General features: G+C 38.6%; 1 protein-coding gene across 1 annotated transcript in view; it reads left to right on the top strand.

The window, feature by feature from the left end:
- Positions 1-20,365, top strand: part of LOC122814499 (myeloperoxidase-like) — a 261,987-nt gene that overhangs the window by 97,472 nt on the left and 144,150 nt on the right. Inside the window, exons 2-4 of the mRNA XM_044087074.1 lie at positions 2,150-2,417; positions 11,145-11,338; positions 15,039-15,155. Coding sequence (XP_043943009.1) covers positions 2,150-2,417; positions 11,145-11,338; positions 15,039-15,155 — 579 coding nt within the window. The remainder of the gene's footprint in view (positions 1-2,149; positions 2,418-11,144; positions 11,339-15,038; positions 15,156-20,365) is intronic.

Below are 20,365 nucleotides of genomic sequence, written 5' to 3' on the forward strand. Positions count from 1 at the left end.
CCAATAAGCCAGAAACATATTGGTGTAGCTATTGGCACATGAAGTGCCCATAGCTACGCCATGTTTCTGGATAAAAATCCTCTCATGAAAAACAAAAATATTGTTTTCTAGTATAATCTCCAGAAAAAGAAAAAGCACATCTATAAGGGTGATATCATATTCACTATGTATCCTTAAATACTCATGTATATACCTAACACCCAAGTCATTAGGTATCATGGTAAAAAGGGACTGAACGTCCATAGTAACAAACACTAAATCCTCTAACTCTTCCAAACAATTAATACACTAATAAAGATCCAACAAAAACTGTTTGGAATCTTGGAGTACCACTTTATTCATACTAATGATAGGTCTTAGATGTTTCTCAGTAAAGATAGATAGTGGTTCTGTACTCCAACCACCACCTGAAACTATCAGGGGCATAGATGGGTTATCCAAATTTTTATGTACTTTAGGGAGGCCTTGTATTATAGGAATAAGGGGGTCAGACACAATAAGAGAATTTAAAGTGTCTTTAGATATTAGTCCTAACTGGAAGACCTCAACAACAGATGTTTGAATAGCTTTTATAACATCACAAACATCATTAATACTGATCTCCCGATAAAACTTATAATCACTCAACATTGCCATCATAACAGCATCATACTGCATATAATCCATGACAACAATGGAGCTGCCTTTATCCGCAGGTCTTATAATAATATTAGAATTCACTTTCATATTATTCAAAGCCTCCCTTTCACTAAGGGTTAAGTTATATTTCAACCCATCTCTATGTTTACCCAAACATTGATCATAATACTGAAACAGTTTGTCTTCAGTTAATTTCATATATACTTCTATCAGCGGGTGGTTAATAGGAATTTAAGTGCTCAACGTCTTAAAACAAGGACCAGAGGATTGAACATTTGTACCAGTATCTTCTGACTGCGAACTACCATATAAATATTTCAACATGACACTTCTACAAAACATTTTCAGGTCTAAAACTGTGTCAGTTAATTTACTGTTCATCGAAGGAATAAAAGTAAGACCCTTACATAACAAACTCAACTCAGACGAACTTAATTCATAAGAGGAAATATTCACAACTAAAGACATTACATCTTCCCCCATATTTTCTTTAAGGTTTGAGCCTGTTGATATTCCCCAGACAATTTCCTCTTCTGGCGCCCCCTGCTCATAGATCTGCTCCTTGTCCCAGACCTCTCGGATAGAACTGGTAATGGAAAAGGGAGGTCCCCCGGGTTAGTGCCAGTCGAGGAAACACTGGGATTTATAACCTGTTGATCAATATTATTTCTCAGTTTGGGGCGAACGACCCTCTCCTTCTGCTTAGTGCTACTTCCAGCATTATTATTAATAACTACATTTGGAAATAAATTCAGTGCATTAGACATTGTCATATTAACGTTATCAACAGTAGTTGTTTTCACCAAAGAGTCTTTAGGAGTCACTGACTCAGCAGATACAGTCAATAAAGTTTCGTCCAAATTAACAACCGAACCGTTTTTAGGCAGTTTTCTGACTGAACTCACAGCATCAGTCTTATGATGTACTATAGAAGTTAAAACTGCTTCACTGCTCAGTGATCATAAGACTGATGCTGTGAGTCTAATGCAATGTCTAATGCACCGAATTTATTTCCGAATGTAGTTATTAATAATGATGCTGAAAGTAGCACTAAGCAGAAGGAGAGGGTCGTTCGCCCCAAATTGAGGAATAATATTGATCAACAGGTTATAAATCCCAGTGTTTCCTAGACTGGCACTAACCTGGGGGACCTCCCTTTTCCATTACCAGTTCGATCCGAGAGGTTTGGGAGAAGGAGCAGGTCTATGAGCAGGGGGCGCCAGAAGAGGAAATTGTCTGGGGAATATCAACAGGCTCAAACCTTAAAGAAAATATGGGGGAAGATGTAATGTCTTTAGTTGTGAATATTTCCTCTTATGAATTAAGTTCGTCTGAGTTGAGTTTGTTATGTAAGGGTCTTACTTTTATTCCTTCGATGAACAGTAAATTAACTGACACAGTTTTAGACCTGAAAATGTTTTGTAGAAGTGTCATGTTGAAATATTTATATGGTAGTTCACAGTGAGAAGATACTGGTATGAATGTTCAATCCTCTGGTCCTTGTTTTAAGACGTTGAGCACTTATATTCCTATTAACCACCCGCTGATAGAAGCATATATGAAATTAACTGAAGACAAACTGTTTCAGTATTATGATCAATGTTTGGGTAAACATAGAGATGGGTTGAAATATAATTTAACCCTTAGTGAAAGGGAGGCTTTGGATAATATGAAAGTGAATTCTAATATTATTATAAGACCTGCGGATAAAGGCAGCTCCATTGTTGTCATGGATTATATGCAGTATGATGCCATTATGATGGCGATGTTGAGTGATTGTAAGTTTTATTGGGAGATCAGTATTAATGATGTTTGTGATGTTATAAAAGCTATTCGAACATCTGTTGTTGAGGTCTTTCAGTTAGGACTAATATCTAAAGACACGTTAAATTTTTTTATTGTGTCTGACCCCCTTATTCCTATAATACAAAGCCTCCCTAAAGTACATAAAAATTTGGATAACCCACCTATGCGCCCGATAGTTTCAGGTGGTGGTTGGAGTACAGAACCACTATCTATCTTTATTGAGAAACATCTAAGACCTATCATTAGTATGAATAAAGTGGTACTCCAAGATTCCAAACAGTTTTTGTTGGATCTTTATGAGTGTATTAATTGTTTGGAAGAGTTAGAGGATTTAGTGTTTGTTACTATGGACGTTCAGTCCCTTTTTACCATGATACCTAATGACTTGGGTGTTAGGTATATACATGAGTATTTAAGGATACATAGTGAATAAGATATCACCCTTATAGATGTGCTTTGTCTTTTTCTGGAGATTATACTAGAAAACAATATTTTTGTTTTTCATGAGAGGATTTTTATCCAGAAACATGGCGTAGCTATGGGCACTTCATGTGCCAATAGGTACGCCAATATGTTTCTGGCTTATTGGGAGGATACAATACTTTTTAAAATTAAAGATTTTGGAACAAATGTCCTATTTTATCGACAGTTTGTTGATGACTTATTTTTCCCGTGGAGAGGTACTGTTTCTGGTTTAAGGATATTTTTTAATAGTATGAATGATCTTTGTGAGCATTTGAAGTTTACAATGTCCTTTTCAAAGACACAGATTGAATACCTGGAGTTGTTCATAGAGAAACTTCAGGGCCCTATCATCAATACTGGGGTGTTCCGGAAGACATGCTTCAGGAACACACTGCTATACAGGAGCAGTATGCATCCAAATGATGTCTTTCGGAACCTTATTCGTGGTCAGGGTATTAGAGCCTCTCGACTGAACCCCACTTTTGAAGGTTTTCAGTTAGAGAAGGGACGACTTGTACAGAGATTAATAAAAAGGGGTTATAATCAAACTGAGATCCTTAGATGTTGGTGAGAATTAGATTCACTCAGGAATGATGTAGCAGCCCCATATTATGGTCCAAACATGGGGAATGAGGTGTGTGGCACCAGAATAGTAAGTAAACAGGTTAAAATACCTCTGTTCTTCACAAGAGATCATCAGGCACTTAGAGGAATTTTTAGTACTTATTGGCCCATTTTACAGGTTGATTCTCAAATTTGTTATAGGAATACCCTGAACCTGAAGAGGTTATTATGCAATGGGGGAATTAAGTCTAGTGATTTAGTTGAAGGTGATATAACCCGACCATGTGGTAAATGTAATTTTTGTAGGTTCATCAATGAATGTGTTTTTTTGATCACCCAGATCTCAGGAGGAGGTTTGTGTTCAGAGTTAATGCTGATTGTGGAAGTATGAATGTGGTCTATTTAGCAGAGTGCAAAGTTTGTGCTTCGTTTTACGTAGGGAAAACGAATAGATCACTAAGGGAACGTATGAGGGAACATATTTACTGTATACGTAGAGGTGCTGAGCACAATGCCCTCTCTAAGCATGTTAACAAATGTGGTGTAGGACATACCTTCACCTTCAGGGTTACTGATGTGACACCAACAATAAGACAAGGGGATATTAGGAATCATACCGAGCATAAAGAAAATAATTGGATGATTCGACTTAGAGCTGATAGGGGTAGGGGACTCAATGAACGTGCTACTATTAAGCCCCTACTAAGAAAAAGGAGGATCCCTAAATCATTTTAAATAGTACTAGTTAATGTATTTTTAGTGTTTTAAAGATTGTTTTATATATTGTTTATCAAAGTATTATTTTTATTTTTATCTTATTTAAGTTAGTTACAGTAGGTTAGTGTTTGAGTTTAGTATAGAAATATAGAGGAATATTGAGGTGTATATATATATATATATATATATATATATATATGTATATATATATATATATATATTCTTTGTTATGTCCTATTTGCAATGGTGTAAAGTGTGTAAGTTCATGTGATGATGTGTTTTTATTACTTGTTGATTTTGATTGCACTGTTTGAATCTGAACTGATATATATAGACCTTGTTGTTATTCTGTCTATTGAAGGTCTGATGAAGCAATTTTTGTGAAAGCGCTTACCTCTTGAATAAACACAGTGTTCATTTTGTCCTTTTTTGTCTTGGAGTTTTCTTTTTTGGCGTGTTAGTGTATGTTATATGTCGCTTTGGTTATTCCTTCTCTCTGAGTATTTACTTGATTTATTTATTTTTATTGCGAGTGAAGGGATGCTTATCCTGTGGGTTCTCGCTTCGGTTTGGTTTGTGTTTACTTCCATCTTAATGCATTCCAGCACTTCCTCAGTTTCTGACATCCTGCCACCTCTCTTTTCTGCTCCTTACTTTCTCTTCCAACAAAAGAAATTTCAGCCTCTGAAAGTTCTAGACCTCACTCATTTTTGTTTCATGTCCCTTCCACTTCTGAGACCATAAATTATGTTGTAACTCTGCTGCAAGGTCACTTTTTTCTAATTATTTTTTAATCGGAATCCCACTGGTAACAAGTTCCCCCTTTCAGGGTAAACTGGAGAATATTACTTTGTTATGTGCGAAATGACATTGGTGAGGACTGCGGTGGGAGTGACAGATATGTTTAAGGTGGAGGTGGGATTACATCAAGGGTCAGCTCTGAGCCCTTTCTTATTTGCAATATTGAGGGATAGGTTGGCAGACGAGATCAGACAGGAGTCCCCGTGGACTATGATGTTTGCAGATGACATTGTGATCTGTAGTGAGAGTAGGGACCAGGTTGAGGGGACCCTGGAGAGGTGGAGATATGCTTTAGAGAGGAGAGGAATGAAGGTCAGCAGGGCTAAAATATGTGTGTAAATAAGAGGGAGGGTAGAGGAATGGTGAGGATGCAGGGAGTAGAGGTGGCAAAGGTGGATGAGTTTAAATACTTGGGATCAATAGTTCAGAGTAACGGTGAGTGTGGAAGAGAGGTGAAGAAGAGAGTACAGGCAGGATGGACTGGGTGGAGAAGAGTGTCAGGAGTGATTTGTGACAGACGAGTACCAGTAAGATTGAAAGGGAAGGTCTACAAGAGGGTAGAAAGACCAGCTATGTTATATGGGTTGGAGACAGTGGCACTGACAAAAAGGCAGGAGTTTGAACTGGATGTGGCAGAGTTAAAGATGTTAAGATTTGCACTGGTTGAGATGAGGGTGGACAGGATTAGGAATAACTATATTAGAGGGTCAGCCCAGGTTGGAAGGTTTGGAGACAAATTTATTTATACTTATTTGCAGTGGTGATGGACAGGTTGACGGATGAACTTAGACAGGAGGCCCCGTGGACTATGATGTTTGCAGATGACATTGTGATATGTAGTGAGAGTAGGGACCAGGTTGAGGAGACCCTGGAGAGGTGGAGATATGCTTTAGAGAGGAGAGGAATGAAGGTCAGCAGGGCTAAAACATGTGTGTAAATGAGATGGAGGGTAGAGGAATGGTGAGAATGCAGGGAGTAGAGTTGGTAAAGGTGGATGAGGTTAAGTACTTGGGATCAACAGTTCAGAATAATGGCGAGTGTGGAAGAGAGGTGAAGAAGAGAGTACAGGCAGGATGGAATGGGTGAAGAAGAGTGTCAGGAGTGATTTGTGACAGACGGGTACCAATAAGAGTGAAAGGGAAGGTCTACAAGAGGGTAGTGAGACCAGCTATGTTATATGGGTTGGAGACGGTAGCATTGTCAAAAAGGCAGGAGTCAGAGCTGGATGTGGCAGAGTTAAAGATGTTAAGATTTGCACTGGGTGTGACTAGGATGGACAGGATTAGGAATCAGTATATTAGAAGGTCAGCTCAGGTTGGACAGTTTGGAGACAAAGCAAGAGAGGCGAGATTGCATTGGTTTGGACATGTACTGAGGAGGGATGCTGGGTATATTGGGAAAAGGATGCTAAGGATGGAGCTGCCAGGTAAGAGGAAAAGAGGAAGGCCTAAGATGAGGTTTATGGATGTGGTGAGAGAGGACATGCAGGCGGTTGGTGTGAAAGAGCATGATGCAGAGGACAGGAAGAAATGGAAACAGATGATCCACTGTGGCGACCCCTAACAGGAACAGCCAAAAGAAGATGATGATGATGATGTGCGAAATGACTTATACAAATATATTATTAAGACTTCTCATATTCTGCCATTGTGTATGTTATAATTGCAGTCCTGGATTAAGAAAGAAGCTATTTATTCTCTTGACAAGCCAACGCAGTCCATTTTTCAGGGGTATTGTGAGAGCAGTCTTTGGTTAAGTGATTTTCTCACTCATATCATAATGAAATGGAAGCTGTAGGAAGCAAAACTGGGACTGCTGCAGAATGCAGATCTAACAGTACATAGTCACAAACCTCTATAGGACAGGAGGTGCTTAAGCCACATTATTCTTTTAAACAAATTTGTTAAACAGGTATACCCATAGGGCATAAGTGCCCCCTTTGAAGGGCAGATCAGGAATCCTGTCTAATTAAGGGACTGGCTCAGAGTCACACATGAGGAAAATGGAGGTGGAAGTAATCAAACCCTGTACACAGAGTACAAAAGGACCTCATTAACAACTCAGAGACTTTACTCCTTCAACTAGTTGCCAGACAGTTCAGCAGAAATAATTTAGAACACAGACAAGTGCCCAAACCAGCAAAATCAATAGCTAATGTGAAAGAAAAGGCTCCAACAAATGTCCTTACCACTACAGATGCACCACCTTAACTTAGACATTGGCAGTGCCAACTAGTAGTGCCGGCCCCAAAAATGAGGAGCACTGACCCTGGAAATAATTGGCTCTGAAAAAAGTGTTTGGTCATCATCTATCTGACATCTACCCACTCTTCTGAATCTAGACTGCAATTATAACATACAAAATGGCAGAATATGACAAGTCTTAATGATATATTTGTCTATGTCAGTTCACATTTAATAAAGTAATATGCTATACAAGACAATTCAAGGACTTACTGTGTTGTTCTGGCATTGCCTTACAGTTGTATGCATTTTGCATCATTATAGTTTGTTAATCAGTGTTAGTACTGTTTATGGATGACAAAATAATGTCTCTACAGAATATTAAATTTCTGTAGTGCAAGGCCAGTAATGTTGATCAGGTCCACTCATAAAGGCATGTCATTATATCTGCTACTAGTATATAATAACAGTGCATAACCCTGTGTTTTATAGCATTTAATAACTTGCAGTGCATGCCCATAAACGTAAATTTTACTTCTTTATGACATTTAATGTTTCTAGTATGTATAACCCTCATGTCAAATTTACTTAGAGTTTTTTTAAGTGGGTGTGCGTGTGATTAAAACTAGGGAATCTGATGTTGCCACTACTGGACATGGCCACTGAGCAAGCAGCTGGGAACAGAATACCATGGGATATATCCATCAAGGAGGCAGGACAGTGCAGCAGTGACCACATCCCATGGTGGCCATGTAAATTAAGAGTTTCACACTTATACTTGCTCCTTGCTTGCACAAGATGTCTGCTACTACAAGCAAGAGATTGCTGATAAGCTACTATAAAGTCCAAGGAACCTGAATGGAAACACCTGCTGGATGTTAAATGTTATCTCTGCATAGTGATATGACAATGCAAGAAATTGGGCACCACACATTAGGGGAAGGCCAACTACAAGGTCAAGATAGCCTCACAAGCTAAAGACAACCATAAGACCCAGTACAGCTATGTCCAAAACCTCAAAGGTAACACACATTGGGCGGCGCAGTGGTGCAGCGGTTAACGTTGTCGCCTCACAGCAAGAGGTTCTCTGGTTTGATTCTCGGCTGGGGTGCCTTCTGTGTGGAGTTTGCATGTTCTCCCTGTGCTCGCGTGGGTTTCCTCTGGGAACTCCGGTTTCCTCCCACATTCCAAAGACATGCATCTGGAGCATTTCTCCCCGGGCCTCCGCTGAAAACAGGATCTGTGGAACCTAGTCGGACATTCCCGGTCAACAAATGTTAAATAAATAAATAAAAATAAACATCAGTGTGCCAAGCTGGTGGTCAATGGTGCCACCTTCACTGAGCAGAGCAAAATAATGAATTTGCTGACTGTCAAATTCAGCTCAAACTTCACCCCCCCAGCTCCCCCAATGAAATACCTACTTGCATAACCCCTTCAAACTATTAACAGGGAGCAGGTCCTGGTGGATCTCACTATGGCCAAAAATGTAGCCTCAATGGGTCCCATCAATATCCCAGGATGCCTTCTAAATAGGTTGAAACATGACCTATCAGGACCACTTGAGTCACTTTTTAACTATAGCCTCAAAATAGGCTTTGTACCAGGACAAAAGAGAATGAAGTCCTGCTATGGTTATCACACACCACAAGGGAGGAACATCAACCAACCCCAACAAAATCTAAAGACCCATTAGTCTGACTATTCTAATATGCAAAGCCATGTAATTAACTATCATAGAAATGACCAACAAAGACACAGGCAACCTTCAGATACTGGAGCGAACCAGTCTGGCTTTGTCAAGGGAAGGATACACCTACTAAACCTGGCGGACTTCTTTGAGAAGGTCACTACGGCAATGTATGAGGAGAAAATCATGCATATTGCCTTCCTGGACATGGCTAAACTGTTTGGTATAATACCCATTCAGGTCCAGCTGATAGACTAACTGAACTGGGCATAAACCCCTACATCCACAAAATGAATATCATCACAACCCCTAGGTCTAAAGATTTAAGTTTTGCTTGCAACATAAATAGAACATGCTGGCAAAACAGATGTGTCTCAGAGGATCCCTGTGTTCTGGAACAGGCTGCCCATGCATGTGAAGCAAAGTGCATCCCTAACCCTATTTAAGAGTAAACTTGACCAATGGATTGTAAATCAGAAATTCGTCCTGGGTCTGACCCCCTTGTCTCTGATTGACAGAGGCAGATGGTAACTATGCCCAAACTAACACACCCTCCCCCACCCACTAAATCAAATTTATGTTCATCTTTTCACTTTAACCTGTTTGGTGCCAGAAATGTGAATCAAAAGGCCATCCCTCTGGTGGTCATCACTTATTTGTAGGTATTGAAGCCAATTTAAAGACCATACCCTACTGTCCCTCACATATCAGCTACTGCTTCTTCGGGCTTAGTGGTGTCAGCTGAGGTGGTGCACCAGGTGGAGCCCAACAGGACCCCTGAGCAGACCCAGGAGCAGTTGGAAGGCTATCTCACAGCTTTCCTGGGGAATCCCTTTGATTCCTGCAGAATGATTTGGAGAATGGAATGGGGACAGAGAACAGGAAGTTTGGATGTTTGGCTTGTTGTTACTGCAACCTTCACCAGAACAGGTAGATCAGAGCATGAAGTACTGAAAGAAAATTGTTGGTTAATGGATACATCTGTGACGGATCCACACAGTCTACCAGTTTTTGTTATGCCTCGAGCCACATATCACTGTGTATGTTTAATTATTGCTAGATTGATTATTGCTAGATCTGATATGCCACTACCTCACTATATGCTGCTAATATTATAACAATACAAAATGCTTAAGAGCAGGCCTTGCTCACTGATTACTGGTATTACTGAACTTTTGTTAATCTATAAGTTGTTTATCAGCTTAAAAGATGTTTACCAGAATATGGAGATTTCAAGGAGGAACTATATCACACGTTTGTGAGCTAACTGTTCTTTAAAAAAGGGAAGTAAGGCACAAGACCAGACATTATGAGACTTGTTAAAACTTAGGAAATGATCTGTAATTGTCTAAAATATTCCATCAACTCATGATGATCTTGTAATGTCATATTTTCTACAATAATCCATCAAATCATGATGAGCTTGTGATCAATATGTTATTAGTTGAACCTGTTGACCCTGTTGTTTGTTCCTGACTATAAAAAGCTCAAAGGCTAAAATGGAAATCATCATCTGGATTTGATCACAGCACCAGCCTGAACTGAGCTTGACTGAACTGATAGCTGCACTAGATAGGATTGAAGTCTCCCTATCAGTGGAAAAGATGATTTTATTTATGCATATGCTTGTAAGTACATGATTTATTAGTTTTACTGTTTATTTAGTAAGTTTTTGTTTAATAAATTGTTAAGTTTGAGCCTTGGTGTCTTGTGTCATTTCTAATTCTGTATTAACCTCAGACTTTAAAGTAATGCACTAGTTCATTTGGTGTAGCGAGCAGGGTCTGAGGTTTACAGTGAAAATGTCACAACAACAACCAATGTTTTTTCCTTTAAAACATATAGGCATAGGTAAGAAGGATGTTGTATCAGGCACCCCAAAAAAGTTGGGTGTTGGTACTATGATGCCAGCATTGTTTGGGAAGTGGGATCCTCTTGCTAAGGTATTAAGTCAAGTTTCACCCCATCCTTCCCCAAAACCTTTGCAAGAAAGACCTAAGGCAGACCCTGATAGTCTAGCTAGAGCTTTATCTGAGCTAAAATTGGATGATAAGGGGAAAAAGGTGAAGGAAGGAGTGGGAGCAGCTGGATGGCTGTTCTTTGAGGCAATTCAGGAATTAGACAGAGATGTAGGGAAACTAAAAAAGAAATCCTAGAGTTAGAAGAGCAATGTAAAGAACACAGGCATACACACAGGTTGGATAGAGATGCCTTGGAGAAGGCAAATATGGCACTTGTTAAAGTAGGAGAGGAAGCTGAACACTGGAAATCTAATTCAGTGACTTTAGCTACTCGAATAGTTCAACAGCGTAGACAACGAAATGGGAAAAAACTACGCCATCCGCCCTTAAGGCCCCAGGTTCGTGCTTTGCTGTGTAAGGCAGAGTTTGACCCCGAAAAGTGGGAAGATGATCTCCCCTTGACTGATGAGGGTGATAGTGATTTTGAAATAGCAAATTCCCCATCAGTGGAGGTACGTCCAGTTATTGAGAAAAAGGGACAGTACACTGGGGGGGCACCACAACACTGGTTTGAGGTGCGGAGTTATACCCAAGCTGAGAACCCTGGTTGAAAAAACAGAGAGAAATTGACTAGTAGGCAGGTCCCCAGTAGCTAGGGGTACAGTAAGAGCAATTACACCTGGGGACCGACGCCCTTACGTACCCCTTACCATTTTTTGGAGGGGAGGGTCACAACATGTGATGGCTCTGGTAGACACAGGATCAGAAATAACCATTTTTGCAGGAAACCCCCCTAAATTTCATGGACAATATGTAAAAATTGATGGTTATGGAGGGGCAAAAACACTAGGTATCAAAACCAAGGTTAAGATAGCTTTTGGGGATGGTATTCCTATTTTCATTGAAGCAGTAATAGTTCCAGTACCTGTGCACATTTTTAGGAATAGATATGTTAAAGGGTAGAACTTTGGAAACCATTGTAGGGTCATTTAGGTTTGGAGTGCGGCATTGTTCAGTCAATGCAGTTAAGGCTGTAGTCTGAGGCAATGCTAAGTGGGAACCGCTTTATATTCCCACACCTAAAACAATAGTAAACATCAAACAATATCGTATCCCAAGTGGATACACTGAGATCACTGAGACGATCCAAGAACTGCTTCGGGTTGGCATACGTGAGCCAACAGTGAGTCCATTCAACAGTCCGGTATGGCCAGTAAAGAAACCTGATGGGTCATGGCGAATGACTGTAGATTATTGAGGTCTGAACAAGGTGGCCCCACCCTTAGCAGCAGCTGTTCCAGACATTGTTACGATCATGGAAAGATTGTCTTCATCTGCTGGACCATATCATGCAGTTTTGGACTTAGCAAATGCCTTCTTCTCCATTCTGATAGCAGAAAAAAGCAGAGCCCAATTTGATTTTACCTGAAAGAGGAGGCAGTATACCTTCCAAGTATTACCACAGGGATATCTGCACAGCCCTACCCTGTGTCATGGACTAGTGGCTAGAGACCTAGCCAAGTTACAGCTGGACAAAGTGACTATTTTCCATTACATTGATGACATAATGATTACTGGAGAAAAATCTGATGTGGATATCGCACTAAAAACTGTAATTCAGCACCTTCGGAACAGGGGCTGGGCTATAATTTTTTTATTTTTTTATTTTTTTTTTATTTATTTATCATTTGTTGACCAGAAAAGTCCAACTAGGTTCCTCAGAGCCTGTTTTCAGCGGAGGCCCGGAGAGAAATGCTCCAGAATATAAATATATAAATATATAAATGAGAATAAAACACAACAAGGGACATCAGTAAAATTCCTTGGTATGATTTGGAATGGAGTGAAAAGGGAAATTCCTGCAGCAGCACTAGAAAGTATTCAGAAAATTGCAGTCCCAAAAATGAAACAGCAGGCACAGGCCTTCTTGGGAGCAATGGGCTTTTGGACAGCATTTGTACCTCACCTTGGACTGATTTTGCGACTCATTCACTATGTAACGAGGAAAAAAATGTGACTTTCAGTGGGGTCCCAAGCAGCAAACGGCTTTCGAAGAAGCAAAAAAGGACCTGCAGCAGAGTGTGGGGCTGGGCCCAGTTGATCCACAGCAACCTTTTATCCTTGAAGTAACAGTTGCCAATAATGTTATGTCTTGGGGGCTGTGGCAGAAGGATGACACTGGGAAAAAGGGACCCTTGGGATTTTGGTCCAAATCCCTGACTGGAGCGCAGGTGAGATATAGCCCCCTTGAGCAGCATGTGCTAGCAGTGTACACAGCATTGATTCATGTGGAAGGAATAACTAAACAACAAACAGTGACAGTTAAGATAGACTACCCAATCCACGGGTGGTTATGAGATAATAATTTAATGGAAACTCTAATAGCACAATCTTTAACTGTCCAGAAATGGAAGTGGTATTTACAGGAAAGGGCCAACATCGTGCCTGGAGTATCTCAAGTACAACAACAGTTGGCTGGACTGGTAATTTTGGATGATGCTGATGCAACAGAACAACAGCGACATGAGCTTCCAAAGTCCCCAATTATTAAAGCATTATCATTTGATAATTTAGATGCAGAAAAACAGAAACATGCATGGTTTACTGATGGTTCCACCAAAATCGGATCAAATGGTAGGACTTGGACTGCGGTGGCTTATTGCCCACAAACAGAAACTGTGTTATTTGAAGAAGGTACTGCCGGTTCAAATAATCAGGCAGAATTATGAGCTGTTGCCCTGGTCATCGATAGTTTATCACCTGGAGATGAAGCGTACATCTATACTGACAGCTGGGCAGTTTTTAAGGGACTGACAACCTGGTTACCTGCCTGGCAACAACAAGATTGGAAGATCCATGGCAGACCTCTATGGGGAGGTTCAGAAGATTGGCAACGGATTTGGGAAAAAGCTCAACAATGCAAAATCAGTGTTGAACAGGTAGATGCCCATGCATCACTTGTAACAAATGAAAGGAGGCATAACAGGAGGTAGATAAGATGGCCACTGTACGTGTTGCTGAAGAGAAAGCCAAAAGTGCTAGCATGGCAAGATGGGCCCATGATCGGAGTGGGCACTTGGGAAGAGATGCAACAATAAAATGGACATGAAGGCATGGTATGGTATGCAGTTGAATAAGAAAATAACTACAGATGTTATAAAGCAGTGTAAAATCTGTCAAAAAAATAAACAAAAGCAACTGAAAGCAGAAGTATGTGGACACATTCACCGAGGCAGTCGTCCGGCACAAATCTGGCAAATAGATTTTATTGGTCCTTTACCACTGGATCAAAATCAGCAATATTGCCTAACGATGGTGGACACATTCAGGATTACTAATGGTGTCCCCATGCAAAAAGGCAAACCAGCAAGCAGTGTTAAAAGAATTAAATAAATTATGTATGACATATGGGATTCCCAGTGAAATCCAAAGTGACCAAGGCAGCCACTTTACCGGAGCAGAGGTTCAAGAATGGGCAAAAGAAAATGGAGTTTGATGGGTGCTGCATATCCCATATCATCCTCAAGCTGCTGGTTTGATTGAAAGGTATAATGGGCTCCTTAAAGAACAAATCCAAAAGAATACAAATGATGGAACGTTACGAGGCTGGGCAAAGGTATTAGAATTAGCTGTGAGCCAGCTGAATAATAGGCCTCGAAAGCATCAAGGAACCCCTTTGCAAATGCATATGAATGACATTCGGTCCAACTGTTGTATTTTAAAACTAGAAAAGCTGAACCCAAATGCCATATATCCTCTTTTGACAAATACTGATCAAACTCGGTTCTGGCCATGTGCATTGACTAAACAAAGAGTGCCAGCACAAAATATAGTATTAGTTGAGACAGGTTGGAAACTCTTTCTCCCAGAAAATTGGCACTGGGGGCAGAAAGAACTATTAGGAAAAAGTTGGGAGGTTTTTACATTATGGGAGCCAGAACGAGACGTGATAGTGAAGGCTATCAATTTAGATAACAAGACACAGACGATTCAAAAAGGACAACCTTTAGTAGAAATTTGTATGCATCAAGATGCTGTTATTTTACTACAAGACTATGATATTAAACCAAGCAAATGGTTGGGAATGAAAGTTATAGTGACCACACCCAATCAGCCAAATGAACATGGGACTGTAATTTGTGATGGACCTGGTGATACTGTTTTAGTATTACTTGATTCTGCTAAACAGCTGTTGTGCTTTCCTCTCCATAGATTATTGCCACTGTTTGGGAAGGTGCCAACCTTTTCCGACGACAACACTTAGATGGGCCATATGACTGTCTTGATCCTATCCCTCTGTTCGAAGAGGAAGATGTTGCAAATTTAACGGTGAACTGTGACTTTTATTGAAAATTGGGAAATGATCTATATGCGGTGACACCTAAACCTGCCTTAACTTGAAACATCACTCAGACGGAAAACATTACAACTGTATGTAGACTAAACTGTGATAGACATCCTGAAAGATGTGTTTCCAACCCTTTTGGAGGTTTGTACCAAAGGCTAAATGAGTCGGGATTTCCACTAGCCAAGTCTCCATTAGATTCTTCCTGCACAGCTGAATTTCAAAGGAAAAATGACACTGCGGAAACCCTATCTCTGAGTTTGGAAATATATGCCATGGACAATAGTTCAACTGTATTTAATGGTTTGGGACATGTGGTAAGGTATACCAGAGGATGTAAAACTGTAAGTAGTGCTAGAGTTATACAACGTATTAAAATGATAGTTAACATGTCAGCAGTTGATATTACTACCAGGTATCCACATTGTAAAACTGTAAAATTATGGCCAGTTAATTCTTTGCATATCAAATACAAATATTACAAATATAAAAGAAATAAACATGATGTTACAGGTATTCTTGGTACTGCACTAGGTGCAGTCGGAACAGGGACTGGATTCCTAAACAGTGTAGACATAGATACCCTACATAGCAAATCTAGCCATTTGGGCATTGACCTAAATAAGGCCTTTAAGCTACCAGCAGACCATGATCCTGAGCTGGGACAAAGAACTGTAGACAGTATTTTAACTCAACCTGTCTTGTGGAGGTAGATTGAACATACAAATACATATACAGAACAGATTTTAAATAACCTCACAGCAAAAGTAAATCAGACCTTTTGTATCTTATCCCAATTGGCTGCCAACCAGCAATATTTGCAATTCACTCAACCTTGGGGGGCTAAAAAGACAGCCCATTGGCAAAAGGAACTGCAACTATATCATTGGTTAAAGCCAATAAATTTTGTATGCAAAAATAAGTCTTGTATACTGATTTTTGACTATCTTGCTAGTAAAAAAGGAACAAAGCAGGTCTGTCCATTTGTTACATTGCCCTTGCAATTTGAAAATAATTGGTGGGCACCTCAAATTGAGTCTATTTTGATTGATTATAGTGATGTACCCATTGATTTGGCGGGTTGTGAGACCTGGCCCCAGGGGTGGGTATGCATGATGGCAAAAAGGAAGCCTCACCCATGCTTCCATAATGGAACTGGGAAATACACCTGGCACAGGTATGTAGTAAATGATACAGACATCTACCAACTAAATGATACCACGGTTTGTGTGATATCCTCCTGTAGATTAGCCTGGAGTGATGGAATAATCACAAATGGTGGAGCATACTGTAAAAGTAATGTCCATGCAATTATTGATTTTTGTACTGGAGAACTTATTAGACTGACTAGATGGATGGACGTCACATTTAATGCTAGCATAGAACCATTACACACTTTTAGATGGCCATCTCTAGTCCACCCAGACTTTCAACAGATTAAGCAGGAAGGACAAACAGTGTTGCAACTTTTAAATAAAACACTAAATGATACACATCAAACAGTGATTAAAATGATTAAAGACAAAGGTACCATTGTAAAAATTGAAAATGAAATACAGGATATAACTGTTTCGCATTGGTATGATATTTTTATGTGGTCATCTAAAGCTTCAGTGTGGTTTAATTTGTTATTGCATCCTTTGCTTTTGACCACGATAGTTTCAGTGTTATTTTGCTTAATATGCTGCATTTACTGTAAAGTGATGAAAAGGTACAAATTAATGTTGTCGGTTTTAACTCTTATAAGGGATGCACAGCGTACGTAGCTCGATGCAAGGGGTGGCCTGTGACAGATCCACAATGTCTACCAGTTTTTGTTATGCCTCGAGCCGCATATCACTGTGTATGTTTAATTATTGTTAGATTGATTATTGCTAGTGCTTGATATGCCACTACCTCACTATATGCTGCTAATATTATAACAATACAAAATGCTTAAGAGCAGGCCTTGCTCACTGATTACTGGTATTACTGAACTTTTGTTAATCTATAAGTTGTTTATCAGCTTAAAAGATGTTTACCAGAATATGGGGATTTCAAGGAGGAACTATATCACAAGTTTGTGAGCTAACTGTTCTTTAAAAAAGGGAAGTAAGGCACAAGACCAGACATTATGAGACTTGTTTACAACTTAGGAAATGATCTGTAATTTTCTAAAATATTCCATCAACTCATGATGATCTTGTAATGTCATATTTTCTACAATAATCCATCAAATCATGATGAGCTTGTGATCAATATGTTATTAGTTGAACCTGTTGACCCTGTTGTTTGTTCAAGACTATAAAAAGCTCAAAGGCTAAAATAAAAATCATCATAATCCGGATTTGATCACAGCACCAGCGTAAACTGAGCTTAGAGCCATTTAGACAGTGTCGGTCTTGCCTTGACTGAACAGATAGCTGTACTAGATAGGACTGAAGTCTCCCTATTACTGGCAAAGATGATTTTATTTATGCATATGCTTGTAAGTACATGATTTATTAGTTTTACTGTTTATTTAGTAAGTTTTTGTTTAATAAATTGTTAAGTTTGAGCCTTAGTGTCTTGCGTCGTTTCCAATTCTGTATTAACCTCAGACTTTAAAGTAACTGACTAGTTCAGCATCCTAGTAACATGGGAATCAAACTGTGGACATACTCCAGCGCAGTTTTAAATGTACAAGCCCTACTATCTGAGGTTGGAGCCTGCCTAGAATTCCCAAACTATTACCTTCTCTCCTCACCTGCCAAGCATTTTGCATTTCTACTGCAAATACAGATGTGCCATGGAAATGAAACAATTCAACAAAATATGTATTTTTCTTTTTTTTTTTTTTCTTTTGACGAATGTTTCCCAGCAATTATGAGTAGATCAGCGACAATAACACTGCAAACCCTTTACTGAGTAAATCAGCAATAAGTTATCAACGTTCATTGTCACGGTTTAAAAAATGTTAGCATCTAAGGAAATAATTAAAAATCAACATGTTGTAGAAAAAAAGTACTTTGTTAGTCAAAAGCATTTCATAACATTTCTGTGACAGAACATGTATTCCATTGTTAGCTCACACACCCCTTCTTTTGATATCTTCACTACTAGGATTGTTCTTGTCTGTGTAATTGCTATGTCTTATTATTTTAACTTTCTTAACATTTGGTAATGAGGAAAACCGTTTCTCATTCATGCAATGCAATCCCCTCTTTTGAAAGCTGTGCCAAGCCGATTGTAATCACAAAAGGTCATGTGCTATTACAAAACAAATCAACAGAAGAGATGCTCAAGAAAAAAAGGAGCAGATTTCAGATTGTACATCTTTCCAAACATATATAAAGGGATGCCTGAAAGAAAGGAATATCACATCTTGCATGACTGCATCATGAAGGTAAGATTTAAGCAATTCATTTTGCATCTTAATTCTGTGTTCCTCTATCCATTTTGATTTGCATGCTCAAAAAGAACCATTTTCAATTAATTTATTTCTACTTATATTCTTGATGTTAAAGCTACAAGTGATTAAAAATGAAGACATTTTATGGTTTTTGACGTTGTAGTTTTGTAGTTTCAACATTTACTTAGGTTTTCTTTAGGACTGCACCTACAAGAAGGTATTAGTTTTGGCAGTGTCAATGGTTTACATATAGCATCAAAGTATTTAAGTTAGAGACATATAGTTTTAGTAATAAATAGCCATGTATTTAAATTTTCAGTGTAGTGCGTGCTGAAAGTCTGTCTCAACTTCTGATAGTATTATAGTGTTACATATATATATTAGAAAATAAGAATCTTGTTGTCGCAATTATTTAATTCCAGTAACTTTTACATTAGTTTAGATCATAAGGCACTGTGGGTTCTTCTCTTTTATTATGTCATGCCAGGAATTTTTGGTAAAGGAAATTTTCAATGAGCAGACTTTATCAACTAAACTAAATGCAACAATAACACACTTGCATCCAAAACAGTTTAACTCAATATTGCCTATAGTAAGGAGGTTACACCCATGTTTGTTCTTTGCATTCTCTATGTTATACACAGCAATACAGTTTAGTATGTTTGAAATAATGTTAGTTGAACACATTGACTTAACTTTTGTCTTTTATTTTTAATTATTTTATTGTATACATTTTACAGATTTGGGACTGACACACAATTTAGCCTTTCATGGATTGTCTTTATAAAACTGTATAAAGTTTATAAAGTAAGACACTCTCTTCCATCACTTAACCAAAAAATATATACAGTCAAAAATTGACAATGTTGAATATACATATGTAGTCTGAACAACTGTCTAAAGATGAAGGTGAAACAAAAAATATTTTGAATCTTATTAGGCTGACAAAAAATAAGTAAGTAAGTAATTACTTTCCATTCCGAAATTACGATTACAACACTGCTGATTTCCTATCTGGTTTATTTACTGTTGCAAAATACTCTTTTAATTACAGCTACATAAACTGCGTAATACTAAATGCAGTGTGCATGACTCCAGTCGTGAAATCAACATAATGAAAGTAAACTCTTCTGTGAGGGTTAAAATAATCTTTGCAGCCTACTCCTGAATAGTTCTATAAAAATATCTTGGAACACCCACGTTTTCCATAGACATACTGTTCTGTCAGGTATTACAAATCAGCTTGATAATGCATAACAAAAACAGGTTTACATTTAGACAGCAAAGGGCAGTTTTTCAATGCTGCAGCTATCTTTTTAATGTCATTTTTTTGCAAGTGTTTACCAGAATTATATTACATTTGTAAGAGCATTTGAATAAATGACTGTATCATATGTTATAAATAAAAAATATTAAAAAATTGCTAACGCTATGGCAACGGTCATCTGTTTTGGTCCCCATTTTCTGCAGGGTCATTTTTGCCCCTTGCATGGTTAATCCTTTAGAAAGGATTGTTATCCTCTGTAAAAAACAACTTTCAGGAAATGTAAAAATCATTTTTCTCCATCTGCAATGGAATAGTTGCCGGACTCATGCAATTTGAAGAAATGATTATGTATATTGATATGACAAAAGTAATTTGTCAAAATTACAAGCATGTTTACCAAATTGAAAACTCTGGTCTATATTTTCTGTATATGCTTCATAAAGATTTTCTTCGTTAGAAGTGGAAATGTTTCGATTTCATTCTATGAATGTTGGTCAAAGACATTCTTCCAAAAACATATATATAATAGTGATGTCATGCTGAAGCTTGTTTTCATT

Source organism: Protopterus annectens, chromosome 10.part0 (assembly GCF_019279795.1).
Source record: "Protopterus annectens isolate FY-2018-M chromosome 10.part0, PAN1.0, whole genome shotgun sequence".
Classification (NCBI taxonomy): Eukaryota; Metazoa; Chordata; order Ceratodontiformes; family Protopteridae; genus Protopterus; species Protopterus annectens.